This window comes from Drosophila gunungcola (assembly GCF_025200985.1).
Source record: "Drosophila gunungcola strain Sukarami chromosome X unlocalized genomic scaffold, Dgunungcola_SK_2 000023F, whole genome shotgun sequence".
NCBI lineage: Eukaryota > Metazoa > Arthropoda > Insecta > Diptera > Drosophilidae > Drosophila > Drosophila gunungcola.
The window spans coordinates 515,457-539,897 of NW_026453185.1; the positions used below are offsets into that span (position 1 = coordinate 515,457).

At 39.7% G+C, this 24,441-nt stretch overlaps 1 protein-coding gene across 2 annotated transcripts in view; it reads right to left on the bottom strand.

Moving 5' to 3' along the window:
• The window catches only part of LOC128260457 (uncharacterized), a 110,414-nt gene that overhangs the window by 77,535 nt on the left and 8,438 nt on the right, over positions 1-24,441 (bottom strand). Inside the window, exons 2-3 of one of the 2 annotated variants that reach the window (XM_052993473.1) lie at positions 9,619-10,186; positions 6,747-8,012 (exon numbers count right to left, since the gene is read on the bottom strand). In XM_052993473.1, the coding sequence (XP_052849433.1) occupies positions 6,747-8,012; positions 9,619-10,150 (1,798 nt within the window). In that variant the 5' untranslated portion in view covers positions 10,151-10,186. Of the gene's footprint in view, positions 1-5,442; positions 5,573-6,746; positions 8,013-9,618; positions 10,187-24,441 lie in introns of those variants that run through there. The other variant, XM_052993474.1, reaches the window with a different exon arrangement.

A 24,441-nucleotide genomic window follows, 5' to 3' on the forward strand; every position in this document is an offset into this window, starting at 1 on the left:
ACAAAAAATAAACACAAAATTCGAAAAAAAAAAAAAATAAATAAATAAAATAAAAAACATAAGAGGAACAGAACACAGAGGAGGAGGAGCGGGGATCTGAGATCTGCACTTGCTTGGCCCAGTTTGCCACTCGGATTCTAATTCCAATTTCGATTCTGAGGCGAAAGTAATGCGGCTGGGTCAACGGTGCGTATGCGCAATGCGGCTAAACTGACTGGCCGTCAGCCAATTGGTGGTGATGGCGGTGGAGCTGCTGCTGCTACCGCCGCTGGGTGGTTAAGTGGGCTACTTGTGTTGCTTTAGAAGGTGAAGGGGAGGGGGTGGGGAGGAGTGCTTGGAGGGAGTAGCTGACGCATACTTGCCGCATTAATCTCAGGCAAGTGATCAGCGAGCGGCATGCAACCGGCGACGACAGAAGACTTTGTTTGCTTCGACTTAATTTAATTTTTTCGGCTTTTCAGCTATTTTTCTTCTCCTTTTTTTTTTGTTGGTTTTTCATCACGTAAAGTGGAACAACTAAATGAGGTGACGGAAGGGAGAAGGGGCCAAGACAATCGGCCAACTATTTGGCGGCTTTAATTGGCTTGCACAATGCCACGGAAAAACTCACATGACACCAAAAATGATGCTTCAAAATGTAGATTGTAATAAGAAACTGAAAAATACAAAATAACTCCAAATTGTTACATAAACTAGATTTGAATCTGTCAGTCTTAAGGGTATTTTCGTTGAAACTTGGCATAAACTCGACGCACAGTAAAATACTGACGCTTTGGCCTTGTCATCCGTTAAAATATGATGCATTTATTTTAAGTTGTTGCATGTAAATTATATAACAAATTTAACAAAGAAGGACATACCAAATTTTAAGCATATTTAAACAGAATATAAATATTTTATTTATTATTATTATTATTATTTTAAATAAACTTAGAATTGTCAATTTAAATAATGGTTAATCAACATTTGAAATAAATATTTTAAAACACCCTTACAAGGCTTCACTGTGTTGAACAGACATTCGTAAATCTTGTGGCAGCCACAAGTTGCGCCTGGCTTAATGGTGTCAACACCGAAAACCAATTGGCAAATGTAGATCTCGTGGCGCCCAGCCACGCCCCCCTCGGCCGCCATCCGCCCCTCGCCCCAGCGACAATTGTCCAAGAAGAGTGGAAAAAATAAAGAGCCAAGAGCCCGGCTAAAAATTTATGGCTTTCAATTGGCATTGACAGCGATAATTGGCCGCGTGTGCCGAACTAAGCCAAGTCAATACGGAGCCAGAAAAGAGGGTTAGCAGATGCAAAAATAAATAAGAAAAAAAAAAAATGCGAAAACGGGGTCCAGAGTGCCGACATATTGACAGCACGCGGGCTGAAGCAACAGCGGCAGCTAAATAATGTCCAATATATATTCGGCCATTAATCATCTTGGCCATGGCCTACAAAAGTAATGTATTTAAAACAGCCACACAAAAAGCGCCGGCCACTTTCCTTGCAGCGCCAAAGAATCACTGGCGAAATTTATGGCTGCAGATAATTAAATCTGGATTTTTAATCTAAATGGGAATGGCTAAGAAAATTATAATCACAGATGTGTAAAACATATGAAAGAAAACGAAAACACATTTACAAAAGAATATAAATACAATAAAGCAATAAAAGTTTTTTTATTAATTTTATTTATTGAATTTATAAGCTTGGAATTTGTCAAAAATAGGGTGTAAGCACTTTAATAACAATGTGGATTTAAAAAAGGAGGTTAAATAAAATCTTTACTTGAATTGTGTTTAATTAAAAGTTAGTTTTGCTAGGTCAAGTAATTACACAACGCATTTCGCCCACAGTTTTTGAAAATTTAGCCAAATGTTCACAGAAAACCGCACATAAAAACCAACTTTTCAAGCAGAACCCACAGAGAGAGGCAAAGTTTTGAGTGCACTTGGAAAAATAAGAAAAAAAAAACAAATTCAATATCTTATTTAAAAGCTGTTTGGAAACCTAGCACGTAACCCGCGAAATATGCAATCAATCTTAAGTGTATTTTTCAATCACCTTTTCATATCTCATCATGTAAATTAACCGATGGCACTTTTTCGGCTCTTTTTTCCTGCCATTTTTTGTAGTTTGTTTTCCGTTTTCGATGGCGTTTTTTTTTCCCCCAGTGAGGACAACAGTACGTATGAGCATTGTCTGCGTTGTTTGTTATAATTTCAGATAAGTTGAGATTGCCGATTGTCGGTTACATTGTTTTCTTGTTGCGGTTGTTATTATGCAAATTTTGGCTAACAACCGCTTACAAAAAAACAAACAAAATATAAAAAAAAAGGCGACCGTAGTTTGGGGGGGTTTGAATTTTAATTAACGTTGCGCATACGCCGTGTGGTACACCCTGCAACTGCCATCCGAGGTGTGTTCGATGCCGTTGGGCAAAAAGTATGCCAAGTAAATACTGTTTTCAAATGAAATAATGAGCACACTTTTTTTTGGGGTTTTTCTGTTTGTTACTTGGTCTTTTTTTTTTGGTGCTGCTTTTTTTGTGTGCTTAGATGCAGGCAAAGTCTAAACACTTTCACTAAAAATCCACCAAAGGCTACACGAATTTCATGTCGTACATGACAAACTCTCAACTCGATTTGGTGGGGGTGCACAGGGGCGGAGGGGGAGGTGGAGTGGGTGGTGGGAGGACAACTAAGTGGCTCAAACGGCCAATGGCACATCCTCCGATTTTGGAACAAGTACAGTGAAGATTGCGAATAGTTTGGGCTTATTCAGTTGGTGTGCAAATATATATTTTAATAGGATAACTTACATAGAGAAAAATAGCTCTAAGATTGGACGCTTTGGGTGCCAATTTCAAAAAATAAAACGAAACTTTTAATTTAATTAAAATAAATTTGTTTTAGGCGTACAATTTTGTTAATATTTTTTTTGCAACTATAACTTTGCTACTTCTCTCTGTGTGCTAATTTTAAGAAAGTCATTTAAATTGTTTCAGCCTAGAATATGTACAAAAATGTAGAAAATATTAAAATCAAGCTAATTATTCAAAATAATCTTAACAAAAAGCAATTTAGAAATAGTAATTTTTTTTAAACATAAGCTCTATAAATTAAATTAGTTTATTTTTTAATTACAAAAAGTAAACCCATTAATTAACAAAAACATTATGATCATCTGCTTAATTAATGGTTCTATTAAGCAGTGTGATAAGAAGTAAGCCCCGTTGACATATATCACTTATTGCCCAATATCTTCCGCCTCAAAGTACTTAACCCCACAAATGACGGCAAACTTGACACCCACAATACCACATAATTCCGCCGCACACCAGCGATATCCACTGTAAAATATCGGCAACAATAACCGAAGAAATGGCTGTGGAAGAAAAGAGACTCTCTGGCATTGGAGACATTGATTAACGAGTGCTTAGTTAAAGCGGCACTCAAACACGCGCTGCTAATGCCGCAGATGCCAGCAATAATAGTTGCAGTTACACCAGCAACATCAGCACGGCAGCAGCAACACCATCACAGCAACAGCAGCAGCAGCAGCAGCAGCAGCAGCAGCAACATCAACAAACAAAAAGCAAACAAAAGTCAACAGCAATCGCGGACAATAACGGGGAAATAAGCGACAACAAAAGTGCAATAATAATTCTCTCCGGTTTTATTCGTCTTCATATTTTTATGATGAATAATTGAATGGAATCTAGGAATAAGTTTGAAGAAGGGAGCACTATTTATTGCCTTAGCCATGCATCTGTGCAAATACTTTGAAATATGTTTATTAATTGCCAAGTGAACACCCTTCAACCCGCCGTTAATTTCAAGTTAGTCTGTTGCTCTGGAGGTACGTATATACATATACCACTCGTGTTTACATATATTTGAGGGGTATATGCGACTGGGCATTGACCTGCACTGCCCCAATGTGTGAATAAACAGCTGTGTTCAAATAATGATAGGGCCCTAAATAAAAATAATTGTTTTTAATGATTTTAATATTAAATTAAAACGTAAAGTGTAAGAAATATTGTGGTCACTCACAGTTTTCAGCCTTTTGTTTCAACTTATTTTAGATCAAGTTAATTCTTAGTAAATGTATTTTTCAAAATAATTAACAACCTTCAAGTTAAATCTTAACGTTTAATAAAATAATATCTGTTTAATTTAGGATTAATTATGAGAAAAATATGGTTATTTATGGTTATTACGACTTATAGCTGTTTGCATTTGTGGCCATAAAAATTTAGCTTCGCTGTAATTGTTTTTGAGCTTCTGCTGAAATTGCCTTAAAATATTATTGCTTATTTAAGGGCTGCTGCACATGTTGCTTCAATTTTGTTATTTTTTCCAGAATCTGTTGATAGTTTTTTTTGGAAATTAATTAAGCGGTGAATTGTTTCAAGTGCTCTTCACTTCCGAAATACTTAAAAGGTACAAAATATTAGGGCCGACAATTGTAGTTGTAAATTGTATTCGTTTATAAGCTAATTACTTACAGTGCAAATATTAAAGTTAATATAGTTCCTATTTGATTTCATTACCAGTGTAATTATGCTGTAAACTAATCTCACAAAATGTTTCCTCTTTAATAAACTCATAATAACATTTTCTATTATTGAGCAATGACATCTTTTCTTTAGCGGTTAATCTATTTATTTACATTCTAAAACAACTTCTTTCCGAATTTTGATCTTGTGACATTATTTAATTAAATCGAATGAATCGGTTATTTATTTTGGGGTCCGATTGTTCTATCAGCTTTGCCCTTTTTCACTTCATTTTAATCGCATATAAATAGATCTTTATGCGTTTATTTTTGGCAGTCGCTTTTTTGTTTTGTTCTTGTCAAGAACAACTACAAATCTTACTATTAGTGATTCACGCTGCCCAACAAAAAATTACGCACTGAAATAGCTGAAACATTTGGAGGAATATAGGGGGTACACATGATTCATCTGGCCAACAGCTGGTATTAAATCGTAAAAATGTTTCAGATTCGATTTTACGGGGGGAAATTCATTTCTTACCTCTACAGCACCTGTCACAAATTTTGTTTTTAATAATTAATACGTGATTCTGCAGAATTTTGTATACACCTTAAATCTTTTAAATTGATCTGTCAATTTTTCACCGATTTATTATTTAATTACTTAGTTAAATTGCTTAATTCGCAGGGAATTACAAATCAAATAAAATATATGTGTAACTTTTAAGTTTGGCTTAAAAAGTTAGTGGATAAAAAAAAATATAACCTAGACAGCTTTTATCTAAAATATTAACTTAAATATAATGTTTGAGATTTTAGAGAACCGCTTGTTAAATAGGAAAACAAACCCCGATAGCTTTGTTAAGGAATTAATTTGTTTTCGATTGCCACTTTTGCACAACCATTTCAATAATCATGTTTATTTGTTTAAAATTAATTAGTGTTTACCCACATTTCAGAAGAACAACTCCAGCGGCATGTTGATGGGGCAAACCCAAATTACTGTGGCGTCTCAGCAAATGCTGCTGCTGCTGCGGCGGGTTATCCAAAGCGGACTTAATCAGTTGAAAGGCCATTATCATAAAGTTGCACTTAATTGCTGGCCTATTTCACAATAACATCACTTTTTACTCGTCGATATGTATAAACAGCACGTTTATTTTGAATCTAACTCTCTTTTTTGTTTCTAGAAAACATTCCGCCCCAAAAAGAGGAGAATATATAGTATTTGCAGGCGAAAGAGAGCACAAAGCCCGCGTTTTTGGCACACACGAAAAAAAAAAAAGGCATGCGGCATCCACGACAAGATCGATTCTACTGAAACCGCATCCATGAATCCATCGCCATGGCAAACTGAACGTGAATGGAACGTGGAGCCCGAAGCGCAGCGCAACCGAAGTGGGCAAAAAGCCGAAAAAAGCGGTGGAAAAAAAGGCGAAACAAAAAAATAAAATCGAATTCAAACAAAACGAGACTGTAAACTGTAGACTGTAGACTTTGTATACTGTATGTGCTGGAGTGAAGCCAGCGGAGCATGTGCCGCACCGCAAAAGCGGACTCATGGATCGTATCGTTTGGGGCCGAATTGAATGGGGCTCGCTCGATTCGATTCGATGCGATGCTCGCCGCTCGATGAACTGATGATGTTCGCTCTGCATGCAAAGCCACTGATAAAAATGTATAGAAAACTATACAAAAAGGGGGGCGTTGCTTGCAGTCCAGGGGAGCGATAAGCTAAATGGGGGAAAAAAAGGAAATAACAAACAAATGGTAAAATGGAATAATGTCTGGCTCCATCTACGGGCCGCCTGCGCAAACAGCGCCCTCTATTGGTGAAAAAACCAAAAGTGGACAAATGTCTGGCTCCTTCTGTGGGCCGTCAGCGCAAGCTGTACTTGTCAATTTAAACAGCGCCCTCGATTAGGAAAAACAATAAGTGCTAATGTGGATAAATGTCTGGCTCCATCTGTGGGCTGTTAGCGCAAGCTGTACCTATAAAGTGCCCTCAAGCGCCAGCTACAGAGTTTTTGCCGAAGTGAAACACCTAGCGTCAATAGTACAATCGAATTCCACTTGGAGCGCGCGTTTGAGTAAAAACTCAGCCACCTATAGACTTTCTGGCGAAATTGAGACACCTGGCGTCAATAGTACAGGGAATTTCCACTAGGTGCGCTCATTTGACGACAACATTTATATCGTAATGAAATGTGAAACGTAAGTTTTTTGTTTTGGTTTGTGAAATGTAGTGAGACTCACCTGTTAACCCCGTATCATTGATGCTGGACGTTGAGGTGGAGAAGCCGGGCAGTTTGCGCCATCCCTTGCGGCTCCAGAAGCTCCTGGCCTTCGATTCCGTGGCCGTGCTTTGAACTTGAACCTGAACCTGAACCGGAGCCTGAGCCTGAGTGGCTGGATGGCCATTCCGGTGATTGGGTCCCGGGTCCTCGGCGGCCCGTATCCTGGCGCAGCTGAGTATCCTGCGGCCGCAGGAGGCTCGCGTGAGAAAGCTGCTGGCGCTGCTGTTGCCACTGCCACTGCCACTGCCACTGGCACTGGCACTGGCACTGGCACTGGCACTCTGGCCGGCAGCTGCCATGCCCGCCTCATCGTATACAGTGGCCGCCCGCTGGAACGAACGACAGCTCTGGGTGGTGCCCAGCGTGGGCGTTTGGCGGGCGCACTTGATGTGCTGCGTTTTGCTCAGACGCAGGCTGCCAATGTAGCTGGCCCCACTGCTGCCGCTGAAGCCGCTGTCCAGGTCGCCGCACGTGGTGGTGGCCATCAGCTGCTGCTCCACTCCGGCAGCACTCCCTTTGGCCCTCTTTCCCCCCTCTCCGCTATCACAGATGTTGTCCGCCGAAGCGGATGTCAGTCGGGCCAGAATCGTGGGCGGTTGTCCACTGGCCGCCGTCACACTCACACTCACACTCACACTTGACTGCGGTGGCTCAACTCCCCCAGAGCCGGGTGCTCCCTGTGGCTGCTCCATGGACTTGGGCGGACTTTCCGGCATCAGCATGGCCTCCACACTCAGGTTCAGCTCGCCCAGTATCTTGTGATGCCGGTTCTGCACTCGACGCAGCTCCTCCTCCACCAGCGTTTGATTCAGCGAGCCCGCCGAATGGGAGCCCACTGTGCTGCGCAGATGATGACCGCCACTGTGGCTACCACTGCTCGTCTGCAGGGCAGCCGCGTTGATCTCCTCGTAGAAATTCTCGCTCTGGCCGGGACCCACTTTGGTGGTCAGTTTGTGGTAGCGCGTCTGGTAGGATTGCAAGGTGGCCGGGCTCACCAGTTGTTTGTTCTTCTTGCCCTTGGAGAGCAGCGCTCGGATCGAGTTGGGCGGTGGCTCCACGGAGCAGGGGGATGTGGATGAGGAGCTGGTGGTGTTCGAACTGCCCACCACCGATGAAACCCCTCCCACTCCTCCCCCCGCGCTGGCAGAACCCGGCACATTGGAGTGCCTCATTGCGGCACCGGGTTCGTAGTAGGCATACGAGTAGTCATGATGCAGATGGTGCACTGATAAAAAAAGGGAATAGTAAAATTAAAGAAAAAACTTGTAAATGTCCTATTTAAATGAAATATAAATATTGATTTAAATTTAACTACAGAAATACATAAACATCCCAATATTAAAATCAATGCATTTTAGAATGGATCCAAATTTGTTTCATCGCATTATATTATATTATTATACATGTCGCCAACAATCGGGTTTTAGGTGGCGCCATCTGCCAAACTGCAGGGTCACTACTTCAAGCTAAGAGCGAGCGATCTTTCATTTTCTTCCGCTCTCTTTTACTCTCTTAAAAATATGAACTTTGTTTTTATACCCATGCACAGGGTTTAATTAAACTTTTAAAGCTTTCTGGATGAAATTTTCCCAAAAATTTACCTTTTTTATTAATTTTTATAAAATAGTATAAGTGAAAACGTAACGGATAGGACGACTATCAGAAAGCATTAGTTTAATTGTTTCATATTATGTTTGACAATCTCGTTGAAATACAATAGCTCTAATCTAATCATATATATATATATATACATTTTGAAAAGCCCTTATCAGTTTCGTTGTTCTTAAACGGACATATTGTATTTAGTACATTTTAAAAGATAACTCGGAGTGGCTGTCTATAAACGCAATGCTTAAGCTGACTTCGCATATTATTTGCTTCTTCATTATCCTGGATTTGCTTGGATCCTTGGCGCATTCCCAAGGTCATCGGGTGTGTCTGCTTCAAGATGCTCCAAATCAGTGTGGCGCGTTCTGTCTGGCCGCACTGCGTCCAGTCTATGACCACAATAGCAAGATGCAGGCTGAACTGGAAGGCCTGAAGAAATCCATTACAAAAGAAGGGTTGGAGGAGCGACTGAAGCAAACAGAACGACATATTATGGAGGCAAAATCCGAAATGAAGAAGATAATGCAGTTCATGGACATCAAGATGGATAGTAAATTTGGGGAGGTAGAGAAAAAGCTGCAGGATCAGACCAAAATAGAGGCGCTTCTAAAGACGCTTGAGACGAAAATGGCGGCCTTTCAGGCAACCCTCCTGAAAACCCTTTCTAAAACTAGCTCAAAATGTGTCCCTCCGTTGTTCGAGAAAATTGGCACCAGGTACTTCTATATAGAAAAAGAAAATGAGCTAAGTTGGACCGCTGCGGCAGCTCAGTGTCGTGAAATGGGCGGGTATTTGGCGTCCATCAAGTCCCAAAAGGAACTAGAAGCCCTCCAAGCGAAACTGAACAAGCAGTGGTTCTGGCTGGGCATCAACGATAGGGAAACCAATGGAAATTTCGTATCTGAGGCCTCCGGGAAACCGAGCACAGTTTTCAAATGGCGGAAAGGCTATCCTAAAGATGGTAATCCCTGTGTTTTGCTGGGTTTCGCTGACATGATAGATTGGGACTGTGCCGACAAAAGCTTCTACATTTGTCAAGCCGATAATGAGACATAAATCAATGGCTACAATCTCTGGGTCATGCAATTTATTTGTTTTGTTTAAGTTCAAACAAAATTCTTGACGAATTACTATGTATATTGGCAAACGCAGAGATTAAACCGTCAATCATTTCTCAATAAGATGAGTATTTAATTAATTGGATTTTCCAAGTTTTTTTTTACCAGTGTGGTGTTGCTGCTGGTGATGGCCACCTAGGTTCCGGCCCAGAGTTTTGCTGTGCCGCGCCGCCAGCTGCTTGAGATGATGTGGTGATGTCTCCAGAGTTGCCACCTCATTGCAGATCTCTATGGCATCCGGATCTGGGTCGGGATACCGGGGCAAATGTTGGCGCCTGGCGGGCGTTTGGCCCGGAGATTGGCCGCTGGGTGGTGGATAGTCTGGCGGTGGTGGAAACTGCAGACAGTGCTTAGCCACGCCCCCATGCACCGCCTCCATCTGCTGCTGCTGCTGCTGCTGCTGCTGCAACTTCTGTTGCTGCTGCTTGAGTCGCTGCAATTGCGTCTGCTGTTGCGTATAGTAATTCTGATTCGAGTGGTGCTGCTGCACCTGCTGCTGCTGTTGCTTTAACTTTGTGTGGACCAAAACCTTGCCGGCCACGCCCCCGCCTCCGACAACGCCCCCCTGGCCCGTCGTGGGGCCGGCCGTCGAGTTGCCGCCGTTGCTGCGTCTGCTGCCCAGGCCCAGGCTCTCCATGGCACATGGTGTGGCTGCTGCCCCAAACGCTTCGATCTGCCAAAAACAAAAGAAAGTGCAAGCGGAAAAACCATTAGGAAAATGAGTAAAGCAAATAATGGGGAAAATAAGAAAGGTCTATGGGTGTAATCCAATTATCGCATTTTCCCAAAATGGGCGAAATGGGAAAACAATAAAAGTGTTTAGGTTTGAATGACAGTTGATTGCAAATGTTATAGCGAGTTCACAGAGGTATGACATTCCCTATAAGGCCATTTAAAATTGCATAGTTATGTTTTGTTGCATTTTTCCAATTCTGCTTTTTGTTCATCTGACCTTTCAAAAAGCTTTTACTGAATAATCGTACAAAACAAAAAAGCCAAATGTCATTTGAAATTATTTCTTCAATATTTTTAAAAATGTTAAGTTAAGTTTTACATAGTGAAAAGGTTATTATCTTTTATATACTCTTTATTTTCCTAGAGTATTTCAATTTAGCTTGATATTTGAAAGACAAGATAAAATGCCATTACTTAAAATTAACTTTTTATTTTTATGACATTTGATTTAAAACGCGAATTCTTAAGCCTCACTTGAACAAATTTGTTTTCTACAAGTGTTTGCTTACCCTTAGAAATAAGAAGACTAATTTAAAAACTATTTTAATACAAGAGGTGAGAAATTAATGAGCATAAAATGCAGTTAAGTATATATACAAGTTGCAGCAGATGTCCCTGGCAGTTGTTAGTTCCTGGAACTTTGACCGCAGTAAATGTGCTATTTGGCATTCGCGCTTCAAGATTCCATGCCACAATCCACATGTCGCAGTGATTAATTGCCGCTAATTCAGCAAAGCCTTTTGCTTTTGATGGCCAAAGGGTTTCAGACTCTTTTTTTGTGGCCTCGCTTCAAAGGCCCGGCCGAGCGTGGTAATTGAAAACCAGGCTAAACGAGAAATGAGCCTGGCCACCAATGAGTTCAACCGGGGAGTCAGGTGGAGTCGAGACCTCGATGATGGATCCGCAGCTGTCACAGGTGAGTATGCCGCAAATAAATGGGCTAAGAGACCCCAATGCGGAGGGTAAACTAAAGCCAAAGTTGAGGGGGACTTTGCTTATGAAACCAAATCAATCAAAGGAGAGAAGATTTAGAAACCTAAAGTAATTAAAATTGTATAAAAGGTATTTTAAGTTCAAACTATAACTTAATGGGTATTGAGAACTTCCTTCTTTTTTGAGGTATCAAGTTCAAGGAATGTTCACACTGCCATTGCCAATAATTTCAGCTATTTTACTATGGGACGATCAAATGATAATGCCAGTTGTTCGGCAAGATTATATGATCAAGATAAAGGACAGAACTCGAGGGAATTAAAGCCAAGGAGAAGATGGTTTGATAATGTGCAGGGTAACATAATAAAGTTGAGGATGATAATGCCACCAAGTTATGAGTGGACATATTCCAAGCCAAGGATTCTTCGTGGTAGCAGACAGAAATTCAATTGGTAATTTGAGTAGAGGTCCATCCCGGTTTTAGTTCTTGTTTATCTTCCCTCTTCCCTTTCTCTCTCCCTCTATCCTTCTCTCTCTCTCTCTCTCTCTCTCTCTCTCTCTCTATCTCTCTTTTCTCTCCTTTTCTCTGTAACCTGAGACAAGTCTGAGAACTGGACACGATCTCGTTGGCACAGCAGGTCCCCAAATTAGCGTCTAAATTTAGCTACTCAACAAATTGAATTGAGCCCAGCGAGGGGCACACTGATGCTATCTCTTTCTTATCGCATATCCCTCTCTCTTTCTTTGCATATTTTTTATGTTCCGAGCGGTTTCTTGAGTTTTAAAGCTCTGCGTGCACTTGAACTCTCGCAAGGGTAGTGCGGGGTATCAGGGGGATTAAGGGCTTCCAACTTCACGGGGGAAAACATCAAAAAACCCTAACGCATGCCATTGTCAACAGTCAGATACAACAACAATAGGGGGCTAAGAAGGGGGCTAAGAAGGGGGTTGGGAAGGCGGTAGGGAAGGGGCAAGGAAGGGGCAAGGAAGGTAGTAAGCAGGGTAGAAAGTATAGAAGTGGGAGTTTGTCAGGGAGTAAACCACTCGAAACGCAGGGCCTGGATTCCCCTGGAACCTCTTGAGCTCCCCTCAAATCTCTCACCCCCCATTGAAAACCATACACCCCGCCCCCCCCCCCCCCCTGAGATTCTCCTACATGCCAGCATATATGTATATATTCTACAGGGGAACCTTAAAGCTTCTGGCTACCAGGGTAAACTTTTTATGTTTGCCAACGCTTCAACCCACTTACAAGGATTCATATATGCGTGGCTGTTATTTTTTTATACGCTGTATGCTCACTCGTTAGTTTGCTTGCTTTTGTTTTGTCTCCTCCTGTTTTCTCAACTGTTTCACAATTTTAACATGCACCCATTGACTGGCGGTTGCAAGGGTATACGAGAACAAGTCGAAAATCTATGCAAATAGCTTGATACAATTTAGCTGGCAAATAACTTTGGTACTTTCAAACAAAAAAATTAACTTAAAGTCTTTAAAAGCTCATACCTAACTATTTTAACTTTCACCTTATTGAAAGTCTTAAAATTCTTATAAAAAACATTTACTTAGATGTAAGAAGGTTTTTGGCTTGTAATTTGTTTCTTAATGTTTTGCTTAGTTAATTGCAATGCTTTGATTTTCTTAAACGAAAGGGGTATCTTTATGTCTTGATTTCGGCTTGGCTTCCCCTGTTTATTTTAGCCTTGTTTTTTCATAATGTTTCTTCGACCCTCGAGCACATTTTCCACGCTTTCCCGAGGAAAGTGAAGCGAGTGGCAGTGATGCGAGCGAGGAAAAGCGAACAAAAGCCATCAAGAACCATCTTCCGCAGATGCAGTAAGGAAGTCTCGACTTCCTCTTTGCCAATATTGCCGCTGCTCAAGTGACTTTCGCTGATTGATTGGGTGGTGACCCCGATGGAGCACTTAATTAGAAGCACACGCATACGCGTTAACCGAAAAAAAAGGAGTTGCTGCAGCTGCAGCAGCACTTTAATGGGGGAAACGAAGGCCAGCGAACAGCTTCAGCCAGCAGCACTGAGACAAAATTCGCTCTTTTCCCTTGGTTTTTGTTATTTAAAGTTACTAATTTATTAAATATTTATTACAACTAAAGAAGTTTTTCTTCTTGCTAGCTAATTTATTTTAAAACACTGTAAAATAATTGTAACTGTAGGTTCAATAAGTCTTTGTATTATCTAAAACACTCAACACATTTAAATTCTAGCACATAAACATTAATTAGCTTGTTTAAAAAAAAAAATTAACGTGGAAATTTGTAGAAAAATATTTTTAAAAATTGCTGAAAACTTTTTTGCCATTTTGCTGGCAGTGTACACCTCCCCTTTTGCCGACCTTCGAGTGGCTGCGTGGCTCGTGTTTTCTGCAAAAAGGGGCCGGGCAGCAACAGCAAACAGAACATAACCGAACAGAAACGCATTGCAATAATTATATGCTGAGGCAGCAGCAGCAGCAGCAGCAACAGCAGCAACAACTGCAACAACTGCAACATCAACCCCAGCAGACTGGCCCCTGCAAAAAGTGTTGCATGTTCTTCTATCATATTTGCAATTTATGTGTCGCCAATTCACTCAGACTCCTCCTGCTGCTCCTGCTGCTCGTGCTGCCCCCAGAGTCCTCCTGCCAGCGGATTCCCATCCCATTCCGATTCCCATTCCTCTTCCATTTAAGGCATGTTGATGCCCGAGTGCGAACAAGTAATTAGAAAACATATTTCGAAATTGTTTTGCCATCCGTTTGTGCAACTCAGCGGCTTGCAGCTGTGCAGAACTCATGGGGAAAAAGAGATGCCACAGACTTATCGTCTTAAAGATCCCTGGGATTACTCATAGAGCTTTGCATTTCAGTTTCTGAAGTTCAATTTAACTCTAGTCGCTGGGAATTTGGAAATTCTATAAACTAACTAGTGAACTAATGAAGCAATTAAAAAAAATTAATCAAAATAAAAAACTTAAATATATATGCCTTTTCTAAGTTTTAGTGTTCACAAAATTTGACTGTTAATTAATTAAAGCATTGAAACATTTTGTCCAAGTTAAAAAATGTTTTTAATTTTAATTTTAGTTAATTTCAATCTAGTCAACAGTTTGGAGTCATATAAACTCTAACGTTATATAAAGAAGGTAAATGTTTACGAAACAGCAATTAACACAATGTAAATAGTAACCCTGTCCTGATTGACTAAATAATTTTACTGATATGGTATGTTATATATTTTTCTGATTGTAAGTGTACCATTTTTTTTTTTCAGTTATCGGGGTTCCGCATTTCCTTTCATAATAACTAACCCTTTTAAATCCTTTTGCAATTTTTTCGTTTGAAACTGAACGTTCCATTCGAAGGATTTCCCGATATTAAATTGATATACCGCTTTTAAGTTGACCAATTAGGGGGGATAAGCCCCCCCCCCCATTCGCCAGGGGTGCACCAACACCCCTTTTTTGTCATATGCTGCGTTGCCAGGCATCAAAAAGCTGGCTTTGGGTGGTTTTCCTGCACTGTTGTCACTCGCTTTCGTTGATTGTTTGACTGGGTGCATTGACTTGCCAGGCAGCCCCTCTTTTTGCCAGTACAACAGTACAATGGCCCCCCTCCCCCCTAAATATCCCCACCCCTGAGCACCAACTTTTTCCCCGCATTGCGTGCTGCATTGTCAACAAGTGCGAGTGAAATAAAAACCGGGGACAAAAAAGGCGGACAGGCAAAGTGAAAGGAAAAAAATTGTTAAAGGGAGTTCTGTGTTCTCAGAAAATACGGGAGATTTTTTGATTTTTTTTTTTTAAGCGGAAAAGGAAAATGGGGGGAGAGCTAGTTTTCCCTAAGTTGCATCTTTACATCCTTCAACATGATTTCCCTCCATTTTCCGCATTTTTCACCGTATGTGCAAGAAAGTAAAATGAAAGCGTCCGAAGGGAGTTAAGTTGAATTAATGATAATGATGATGATTGGTGATGTGAGTCTAGCTATGTACTTATTCAGCATATTCTAACTGAGATAACTGAATGTAAGTTTGCCTTTTTATATTTGCATATAAATGAAATCTCTAAGGTTTAATGTTTCTTAAATTGCTCAATGTCTAGATGTCCTCAAGGAAATTACTAAAAAATAATTTAGTATATAAATTATTTTAAGCTCAATCTGAAGCAGCAAATTGTTTATGAATATAAAACTTTGAACTTTCTAAAGTCTTTACATGCTACTTACTTACTTGCTTTACTTACTTAATATATAACTGTTTAAAAAAATATATAAAATATTTTAAACTCAATCTGAAGATTCAATAGCATCACTTTTATTTTAGACAGCAGGGTGTATATGAATATATAACTATTAACTTCCTAAAGCCTTTTTTTGTTTATATATTTCCCGATGGAATGGGGAGCCATGTTTTTGATTAGTCTGTATGTTTTACTATGAACCTATTTATTTCTTTTATTTTTACACATTTTTCCTTTTGATGTTTTTGGTCCATCACTGACATGTCCTCGCTTAGATGTTGTGAGGATAGGAATAGATAATGGCCGCCCCGATGTGCGCTATCTCATAGTCACCAACTCCAGCCCCCTTGTGCGCCCCTGTGTATGTGGATCCCCCTTTGGATGTCCCCACTTCATTCATTCCTCATTGGCCGATAAGCTACATTGGCTGCATGTGCAACTTTTCCTGCTCCTCTTTGACTCTGGATTTTGTTTTTGCTTTTTTTCTCTTTTTTTAGGCCTGGTTTGGCTTTTGGCTTCATCTGTGGCATTAGCCTGCTTAGGCCCCCAGCATTGGATTTTTTTTTTGTGGATTCTGGGCATGCTAAAGTGTCGTTTTCATTTGAACATTTTGTCAATTGCTTCGCTTTCACTTTTGCCTACAAGCCCCAGGCCTCACTTTTTCCATTGAAGTTGACTTCGATTTTGCGGAGAGTTTGGAGCTTGCTTAAAGTTGCACTTTTGTTTTCAATTTATTTAAAAAGGTACTGCAATCAAATTGGAAAATAATGGTGTAAAGTTTTAATGGGGTTTTTAAAATTAAATAAGTTAATATTTTCCATGGACAATTTAAAAAGAAATTGCACTATTAATAACTTCTGGAATGTTTAAGAAGAGGTCTATGATTTTGAAATTAACACTCACACATACTTTATTGTTAACCCATCTCTTTAGGGATTCAGGGTCAAAGATCTGGCTTTCCCCTTGGTTCTCAAATCTTTTTTACACTTGACAGCAAATTATGCAAAATAGGAGTTCCCCTCAGAGGGACTTTTCCACTTTTTTTCTAAGCAGGATTTTGCGCCATGTTTCGTCATTTTGTAAAAAGCAAACTAAACATGCTCCACATAATTACATGGGATGCTGGGGATTGGGGGATTGTGGGACTGGGGTTTCGGAGTGGGGTATTCGTCCATTGTTTCCACCACAAAACAATGCCACATGCCACGCATTGGGCATGGGTCACCTTCGCTCCTCATCATCACCATGTGAATGTGAATACGAATATGAAACTGAATCCGAATACGAATACGAATACGAATCCGAGTTTGCATCTACAACTTCGTCTTCTTTATTTTGTGCACTCAAGCGACTTTTTCTTTGAGCATAATTACTTGAGCCCATGTGGGTGGTCGTGGGTGGCGCAGGTTTTCGAGGGGCTGGCGAAGGTCATTGGCCCAAGAATTCTCGGCATTAGATCTTGGCATTTGCCGCTGGTCAACGGATGTGAATTATGCATAACCCTTTCCTGGATAAACTTTCTTCGTCTTTGGGGAGCTTCTTCAAGGAGTAATTAAACTTGGCAATACACGGAAAAAAACATGTGGTTTAAGTCTCTGCTTGAAGTATTTGTGTGTTTAATAGAATGAATCATTTTGTAATATTGTTAATTTATTAAGGTTCCCTTATATCTCATATAATATTAAGTTACGTTTTATTCTAGCATCTTGCATTATTTGATTGCTCCATTTCATTGTAATATTTTTAACCATTCATAATAATTTAGTGTTCTGCTGTATTAATGTACAATTCCCAATTATATTTTATTTTGTTAACTAATGTTTTCTTTCCATTTGTTTTGTTCAAATTTTACAATGAAGTCAAAGAAAAGTGCATCATAAATTAATTAAATTTGTCTATAGCACATGTTCTATTCCACACGTTCCCTTTACATCCAATTCAAATGTTCCACTTCCATCGTTCCATTGGCGTTCTGGTTTTATTGTGCTCATCTATCTCTATATATATTTCCCAACACTCGTGTTTGTGTGCTCCATTAAGAGTGGCTCTTGGGCATGAATGAATGTCATCATCCTCGTCATCTTCATCGTCAGTATCCCACTTCCATTCCCCTTGATATGGACAAGTGCTATACGAACCGGGGCTCACACGGGACTCCAAACTCCGAACCAAAACCCTTTTGCGGAAAAGCCAACAACGCTGGGGTGAAAGTAAAAATTACACTTGCAGCCGGTTGAATCCCCCCCATTTTTTTTCGTTCGTTGGGATTTTTTTTTATAATTTCTTTTTTTAACACAAAACGTCAAAGAGAGAAACTTTGACGTTTGTGGTCCTCGCATCCGAATGACAGGGGAGATGCCCCGCGAGTTCGTTAAACCTTCAAGCATCGAAGTTTTCATTTCTTCGCCAACCAGGAGCAACTAAATTCTTGGCTGCCTGTCCCTGTGCCTTTTTCTCCATGTATTTCTTGTTTTTTTTTTTTTTTTTTTTTTTTTTTTTCAAGCCCGCGGCAGGTCGCGACTCGCTAGCTGAGATACTTTGATGCCAAGTGCTGGGTAGCTGCTCCCTTTCCGAATCCATGGTAACACTCGAAAAGTTAGTGGCGCTGACAAGGCTCACGCGACAAAAGTCAATGACTGTTGTCCGGGTTGGGCTGTCCTGGGGATCGGCTCTTTTTTTGCCCGGGGGTGAACCAACCCGGCGAGTGCGAATGCGAGTGCGTTGCGTTAAAATTTAATTAACAGCCGACACAACACGCACTTTTCCAGACCCTAGGAATGAGGAATGATGGTCGAGGGAAAGCTGACAGCACTTGACGCCTCGCCAATTGATATGCACCACTCGGATCCGGCATTCTCTAATTGCAGCAAACACCTTTTACAGAACTACAGAACTTCCAACTCCCAACATCAAACTCCCATGTTCACAAGTCAATTCAAGTCTTAAAAATAGTTTCTAACTGGCATTTGCATACCTTTTAAGAGAGTATTATACTTCTGGCTGAGTTTACGAAACAACCCTCACCGACTTTAAAGTATAAAGTACTAATTCTTTTAATATCTATTTTAAAATTTATCATTTTACTGATTAATCATTATTTGACTCCTTATTCATGTTCCCACATTTCCCAATTTGTGGCTTGCAGAAGGGTGAGAAAAGACTCCGATTTTAGAGTGGCATACCTCGAACCTATTATTTTTTAACACATTATTTTGTGGTGTGCACAAAGGTGACCCATAACTTGAATTATCGGACTTTATATTCAACATGGCATACCTCTAAATTATTGTGACTTTAATCTATGAATATCTACATTAAAATAACGTTGGTTTATTTTTAAAAAAATTTTATATTAGCTTTGATGGTCCATTATAGGTTACGAACTCTAAGTTAAAGTGGCCTTCTTCCTAAAAAATGGTTGGAACTTTTCCGATTTTATTACACTTGTTCAAGTGTAAAGCGAATCCCACACAATCTTCGGACTTTCTTTCTTCTCTTTACTTGAGATCCCAAAGACTTGTCTGCTAATTGTTGGCTGTAGAGTTGGATTGCAGGGTTAGATGGGTTTATCTAGCACCTGTCAATTGGTTGTCAATCTAACATGCGATCGAGGGAATGGTCATTAAAAAGACTTTTAGAGTTCCAAGATAATCAGGCATCGCTTGGGAGTTTCACAGTCTCTCGAATTTTTCCTAATAAGTTGGGAAACTTTTAGAGGTTTATTTATGCTAGGCTGACATCTGACAAAAATGGTTTGTAGATAAATACATAGCCAAGAAAATACGAACAAAAATTTCTCTTTAAAAATGAATCAATAAAATAAGTAAGAAAAAAACTCCTGTTATCTTCTTGAAGTCCAGGGAATTTTAAAGAAGGTGAATATACCAGCAAATTGCGCGTTTCATCACTCTACCCCATAATTAGGTATAGTTTCGTGGCAGGCATGCCAACAAGGAATTGGCTCACTTGACACCTCCTAAATGATGTCCTGCCCCAGGGAAAATCCATACTTCGTATTGTACATACAGCCCAGTATCGGATCGCACACGATCCAGCCCCAAAACTCATCTCGGACATTGTCCGCTAATTGATTTTGCCGCTTAAGTTTACAACGCGTAAATTTCCCGCTGAAATGCAACCGAAACCGCATCCAACGCAGTCGACTGGATGCGATGTGATGCGGCTGACCTCGAGTGTCCATCGTCCATCGTCCAGTGTCCAGTGTCCACTGTCCAGTACCCACTGTCCCATGTCCCATGTCCCATGTCCAATGCACAGTTGATGGTAATCGGCTTATGACCGCCTGGTTATTGTGGTTTCTCCGCCCAGAGTTTCCCCTTTTTCAGCTGAACTTTTAGTTTTGTTTTTCCCCGGCAGTTTTTTTTTTTTTTTTGTAAATGATATGCGTGCAAAAGTGACAGCGCTAATGGGCAGCAAAGGCTGTCCTACAGTTTGGATCCATCTCAGCAAACTACACTGGGAAAAACAGCAGCGGCTTACTCCTTAAGCCAGTCTATTATTTATACGACATTAAATTCTACCCGTTGAAAAAAAACAAACAATTCATTAAAATAAAGTTAATTTTTGATGTAAAATACTTTTCAAATTACAGATTTCAACTGTTAATACAAATAGCTTTCAATCACTGCTCTATGAGTAAAAAAAAACAAGAAATTCTTTCACAACTAGGGAATATTTTCTAAGATAATCAATAGAAGCACGTAAAATATTAAAATTGTTTTAAGTTTTTGGCTATGAAAAATATAAGTTCGTTTTGTTATATCGAGATAACCTATAAAACTCAGACAAGCTAATCTTCAATTAATATGGAAATATACAAAGTATTGTTGTATCTTCAAATCAATATATTTTTTTATTGAAATTTCAATGCTTAAAAAACACAGTTTTCATAAGGACCTACGAAATTGTATAATTTCAAATCTTTTCTTTCAGTGTATGCTCGCCGTGGTCCATATGCCGCATCCTAGAGCTTGATGAGACCGAGGATGATGCGCTCAATCAGATGCGCCCAATAAACTTTGCGGCTACTTGGCATTGTTCGAATGCCGCAACGGCAGTTTGGCGGTCCAGGAGCAGTCGGGGGGGCGGCCGAGGGGCGGTCGGGGGTTGGACCTGGAGCGGACCGGGCGGAACGGGCGGCCGGAATCCCTCACTAAGTGGCCAAGTGGTGTCCCACCAGTTGTTTGTCGGTTGATTGCTGTTATGTGCTGGTATGCAGCGCTTAACACGCCAAGTCAATTAAATGTTCGCTTCCGCAACTTGGCGACTTGGCCGAAAGGAAAGTGTAGCAGCCGGGAGGACTTCAGTTGAAACCGATGCACTGAGCGAAAAAATTAGTTAACCAGTGCTGTCATAAGCTTTTTGTAATCCTTTATTTCACTTTTGCATTTGCTTAAACGTTTAATATTGTCTGCAATCAATTTTATATTTTAAATCATATAGCTTTCAACTAGCAAAGCTTAACTTTTTGGTAAATAATTGAAAAATTATAAGCTTTCTTTTTTAGGTAAAATAATAAAATACTACTTTTTGTCAAGTCTTTAAAGTAAATGATATTCTTTTTTAACAAACAATCTTAACTCGTTGCTTAGCTAATTTTGTAATTGTTTTTAAGCCAGTGATATATGTTTCCCTTAGTTTGTCGGACTATCTACTGTTTTTTTTCAAGTGTACTACTGGCTTGCCAGTGGCAACTCAAAGCAGCAACAATGAGCTCTGTGTGCAACTCATGTTTGATGTATCACACACTTGGACGTGGAATTGGATGACGATGACGATGAGGATGGAGAACCCAAGCCAAGGATATGGATATGGATGAGAATGAGAATGGATGTGGATGTGGACGCTGGGCGAAGTGTCGATGAAGTGTTTATGGCCAAACAGCAAATATTCGCGGAGCAGCCATTGTTTTAGCAATGAGAACATGTTTATACCTTTCAGGCCCAACACCGTGATGTGAATGCTTATATATAAATATATATATATATATATAGTATCTGAATCCGGATCTGGACCTGCTGCTGTCGTGAAAGTGATACACTTAAGTGTGTGGATGGCTAGTTGATGGGGCGTCGTAATTTTTGTCTTTCCCGTTGCGTGTGTGCCTCAAGTTTTGGCTATAATGCAATTTAAATGGATTTTCTTTAAAACCACTAAATAATTCTGTCATCATTTTTGGTATAATTTCTATAATTCATTTTCTTTTCACCTATTTATTTATATTTAATCAATTACTTCTAATATAGAGTTCCCACTTTTTTATTTATTGAATAAAATTATCAAACTGGCAATAGTAAAGTGATAAGAAAATACTGTATATTATTTTATTATAAAATAACTAGCTGGTTCAAATTTTGAAGCAGAAAATCTGAATCTAAAGTAATTTTATGTCCTTATTAAATACAGCAAAATATTTCATTATCTCTAAACCATCTGGCTGCTCAAATATTGAAGTATTTCGGTCATTTATGTAATGATTTTATTTAGCGGGGAACAGAGGAAAAGAAAAAGGAGTACAAACGAGTCCCTGGTGAGGGAATTTGAAGGAAAAAATCAGAAGATCAGGCAGTGACTCGACAATTACCACAGTCAACATTGGACATTCAATTCGCGCCGCGTCATCGTTTGAATTTGCAGCCATTTGCGCTGGCTGTGGCTGCCGTTAGAAGTTGTGGAAAATCGCAGTGCAAGTCGCAGTTGCAGCTGAAGTCATCGCAGCGGCATTAACAATTAATGTGCCACAGCTACTGCTGCTCCACTTGGCTTCACTCCGCTGCACTTCAATCTCGGACAGCTCTCGACCAACTCACCACACAAAAAAAAAACAACTAGAATATTAGCAATAACATTTACTTGAAATAATTTAAAGTTTATGCCTAAATAATTTTTAAACAATTATATATTTACCTCCTCTTAAATAAAAACATTACTTACATTTTTTTTAGGTAAAGTAAAGTCGTAAATAAAATTATGTAAGAGCTTCGAGGATTAACGTTCTAGTTTTAAATAAAATAAATATTTTAGATGATTTTTTACAGTGCATTAACCCTCCTTCTGCCAGACGTTCATTTAAAACGTTTAAGGCGGCGGGTAAATTATAGTAATTGCGCATACGCCGCGTTAGATGAGCATGACAATGGCAAATTGCTTGGCATATGACAAAATGACACCCGAGCGAGGAGGAACCCTTCTTGGCCAACACTGCTGGGGATTCTTGAGTTGCCCAGAAGATACTGAATATAAATTAAACTCTGTGTGAGATAAGAACACAAATTTTGGAAGCCCAATAGATTTGATTAACTCTTATAATCCTTAAAAGCTAAGTGGTTACACATATTCTATTACTCCTTAAATATAGGTAACTACGTTATTTAAAAAATTACATTGTTATTAATTGCAGAAAGTTTAAAAACTAGGTATGATATATATAATTTGCGGAGCAAAGACACACAAGAAAATCAATTTTGGCCTACAAACTCAGTTCCGCTGAGCGCAGCAACTAAATTTTCCGACATTACAATTTACACAATATCCCCATTTATTTGCCTAGTAACGAACGCCCCTGCGCGGTCCCTTTTTTTGTTTGCCTGTGGCATACATAAATTAGCCGGCACTAAAGAGAGTCAATTTCGCTGCACATTATGGCTCAAATTATCAATGCCCATAAAGTATTTCCTCCTTGGCCGAGGGGAAGGAAAAGTTACTGCACAAAAAAGCTAAAGTAAAAAGATGCCTCCACACAAAATGCGTTCATCACGTTTCCTCTTTGCCGTTTTCCTTTTTTTCCGTTTAGTACGAAATAAATTTAAGGAAAGAGTTTCGTCCTCTTTAGGAAGAATCTGCAAGGGGGTGGTGGTAAAAAGGGGGCAGGGGAAGACAGCAAGCTGAGACGCCCACAAATGCTAACAAGTAAGCGAGATGGCAAGAGCGAGAGAGAAAGAGGGAGAGCAATAGACAGAGCGAGGAAGATGCAGCAAATCTTCTGGATTCACGCTTCAAAACTTCAGCTTCCTTTGCACTTAAAAAAATATTTAAGTACAGTCCAAAAATACAATAAAAAAAAAACATTTACCATGTTACACGGATTTATTTTCAAAATCGTTAAAAAAAAGTCTCTTAATAACTAGAAAATGTTCGATTTACAATTCACCACATCTTCCATAAAAACTTGTATTATTTACAAAATATGTACTTTAAAGTTTAATCAAAACCAAACTTTGAATTTTTAATATTTAAATAGAGATAAACATCAATTGCAAAACTGCACTCAAATGTTTTTGCAATTACCAGCATTAAGGAAATTGATTTGTTTTTTGTGTAGCTATCTTTTTAACCTCGCTTTTCTCCCGCAACACCGTTATAAATAAATGCACGTATTGCCATTACATTTCATTGTTCAGCCAACAGCTGCCAGCGGGCCGCGAGCAAAATCGACCAGAGAGTCTGTAACCCCCTGCCATATTTTTTTTTTTGGTCGAAACCCCCCTTCGAGCCTCGGGGGCATCCCCATCCTGTTGCCTAAATGGCGTTAAATATGGCATTGATGATCATTATCAGCGAACCGACTGAATCCGCATCCCGTTTTTCCCCCTTCTTAAGCCATTTTTTGGTGTAATCCAATAGCCCCATCACGTCCAGAGCTTTATGTTGAGGTGTTAAGAATGTTTTATTTTTCGTTTATTTTTTTTTTAATTTTTTTCATTTTTTTTTTATTTTTTGGTTTTTTTGCAGGCGCTAATGAAGCCGGGCGGCTGGCAATTTAAATCGTAAAAAATAAAAGAACGTTTCTCGTCACGAATTAATATTTGCCATTCCCTTGGTACCTACACCTATGGTTGCTGGAAGGGGAAGGGGGACTCGCCCCCTTTTCCCCGAAGTGGCAGACGTCTAATGAATGCTCCTCCAACGCCTGTTGCGGCTGCCGCTTCATTTCCCGATATCGGGAAACGCCTACCCAGAGGCTCATTTATAATTTTACGCGAATTGCCAGAGATATTCTCCCC